Source organism: Entamoeba nuttalli (genome assembly GCF_000257125.1).
Source record: "Entamoeba nuttalli P19 unplaced genomic scaffold asmbl_7823, whole genome shotgun sequence".
NCBI classification, from domain to species: Eukaryota; Evosea; order Mastigamoebida; family Endamoebidae; genus Entamoeba; species Entamoeba nuttalli.
In genome coordinates, this window is record NW_008578820.1 from 1 (window position 1) to 2,775 (window position 2,775).

General features: G+C 26.6%; 1 protein-coding gene across 1 annotated transcript; it reads right to left on the bottom strand.

Annotated features, from left to right (window-relative positions):
- Nucleotides 1-24: 24 nt before the first annotated feature.
- ENU1_175770 (tyrosine kinase, putative) lies at nt 25-2,485 on the bottom strand (the record flags this gene model as incomplete). Its single annotated transcript, XM_008861319.1, has 1 exon — nt 25-2,485. A coding segment is annotated over one exon (2,461 nt), but the record flags the coding sequence as incomplete, so codon positions are not given.
- Nucleotides 2,486-2,775: the final 290 nt, after the last annotated feature.

Genomic DNA, 2,775 nt, shown 5'->3' on the forward strand with positions numbered 1-2,775 from the left:
AACAATTATCGCTAAGAAAATAACCATTAATACATTCAATACAATGACCTAAAGTGTGATATGACTGGCAGTTTTCAACTTTAACATGTGAACCACATGTTCCATTAATTATTCCTTCTCCACAACTTAGGCAAGTGTAACTATTACTAGAAAATGCACCAATTATACACCCTTCTGTTTTGTCTGCTACAATTTTACCGTTAAGATCATTCAATTTTCCTGTCTGCATTGACACAATTCCATCACTCATTCTAATATCAATAGACTTTTTAGCATCTAACTTAATAAAAGTTATTTTGCTAGTAAATGTAATAGAACTACTACTTTTAATAGAAATGACAAGTGCTTGTATTTCATTTCCACTAACCACTACTTTCCCACCATCAACAATGAAAGTGTTAAATAATTTTGATTTATAGCTAAAAGTTAAATCTCCTTTTAGTGTAAGTGTTATGCTATTAATTGCATTAATACTGAGAATAGACGCATGTCCATAAGAACCAATAGTTAAGTCTGATTCAGCATTAATAATACCTGTTATTGACCTATCATTACGAAGCATAATATGTTTATATTTCAATTTATCCATATAATAGAAACAATGCTCTCCATCACATGGACATTGGTCATATTTAAATGATTCTAAACTAGACTCAGTTGGATAACATTTAATTTCATCATCTAAATTATCTTTAGGACACACTCTAACTATTCTGTCAAGAACTAGAAGTGTATATTCATTATTAGTAACATTAATACCATTCATTCCATAATTTAAGTCAAGAAAAGAGCTGGCTAATTCAAAGCATTTAGTGTTTGTAGTAGTAAGAGTTAATATTAAAGAACTGTCTGAAGAAAACTTTCCTTCAGACATATGAATTAGAGCATCTTCATTAAGGTTATTTACTTCACCATCAATTTCAATAGAATATGTTCTTAGTTCACTTCCACTATATCCAACAATTCTTGTTTTTGAACTCATAATAAGTCTACCACATCTTAATATGCTATGAAGTTGAATTGTATTAAGACTTGTAAAATCACAATCTCCTTCAATAATTATTTCTTTGCCAGTTATAGAAATGCTGTTATTTGGGGGAATATTCAATGGATTTATATTTAAACTTTTCCAATAAACAGAATCATTTCCACTTTCATAATCTCCTGTAAGTACTAATTCTAGTCTATTTAAACGTTGTTTTGATGAAATAGAACAATCAGATTGAATATAAGTATTTTTTCCTTTTTGTACACATTTACATCCAAGAATACTACTATATGGAATAAATCTTGACTTTGTACCTCCACAGTTTTCTTCTTTTATTTCACTTTCCTTAAATAATTTGTCACATTCATTTGGATCCATAGCACATTTACCAATAAAAAATATAGGAGATTCATCTATATTTGTTTCAATATTTATATTTGAAATAAAAAAGTTACCAAGATCATATAAAGCATCAGTTCTTTGTATAGTTATTCCTCCAACAAAATAAATTGTTCCAGAAATAAATAAAGGTGCAGATGGTAACACAACATTTCCTTGAAATGTCATATTCTTTCCTTTAGGAATAGTAAGTTGAGTTTCAACACCTTCAGTACTTAAACTATTCCATAAATATTCATATGGAATAAATTCTTGTAATGGACGAGCTTTAAATGTATAATATTCACTAAGATAAGTACAGTCCATTGCATGATTGACATACTCAAAATTTTCATATTGACAACTACAATCTATATAATTGTCAGGAACATCTTTTTTACAAATTGCCATTCTTTGATGAATACCAGCGCTACAAATGTTAATTACTTTTAAATTAGAATTATCTGTTCCCATATTAAATACAGAACTACTTTTAGTATATCTATATTGACATTCATCAATATCATCACTTTGGTTTATTAATTTAACTTGAATATTTTCACTTATATTTACAAATGGTGAAAATCCTGCTGTAAAATTCAAATAAACAGTTTCTCTTACATTAGTAGCTGGACTAGTAATATTGAATCTATAAGTAACAGCTTCAATATAGTATGGATGTAATTCTGTATCTTCATTTCTACCTTTAAGAGTAATAGTAGAACGAGGAATGATATTGTCTGTATTAATATACCAATCAATGCCTGTTAATTTTTCATCAATTGTAATTAATGTATATTCTCTTTTAAATTCTCTACCAACAAAAACAAATCTTAATTCTTTTGGTTTTATAATATAATCATCTATAATAGTAAATGTATTTCTCCAAGTTTGTCTTTCATCTTCATGAGGTGAACAACAGTCTGGATATACTTCAAATATCTCTTTTTTATCATTTGAAGCAATTATAAATCCATGATATGTATAATTCTCTTCTTTATAAATACATTTCCATTCAGGATCTTCAATATATTGTAATTTACCATTATCATCTGTATCACACCATGCTCTATGTTGTGCATATACTATACAAATCAATGAAATTATAATAATATTCATGTTTTGTAAACTGATTATTTTTTTTGTTAGATTTTTCCTTTTTTCATTCCAAAAATTGGATTTATTATTTTATTTTTAAACCTCTTCCATTGGAAAAATTCTTTCTACTCTATTTTTGTCCTTCTATTCGTTATTTATTTTTGTTTTAGAACTTTTACCTTCTTCTTTTTTTTTTGAATTAGTTTTTTATCCTTGACTAGTTTAAATTAAAATTTTATGATTTTTATTTTTAGAAATTTAACTTACCAAATAAAAAAATTAAAATAGTTATAAATAACATAAAAAAGTGA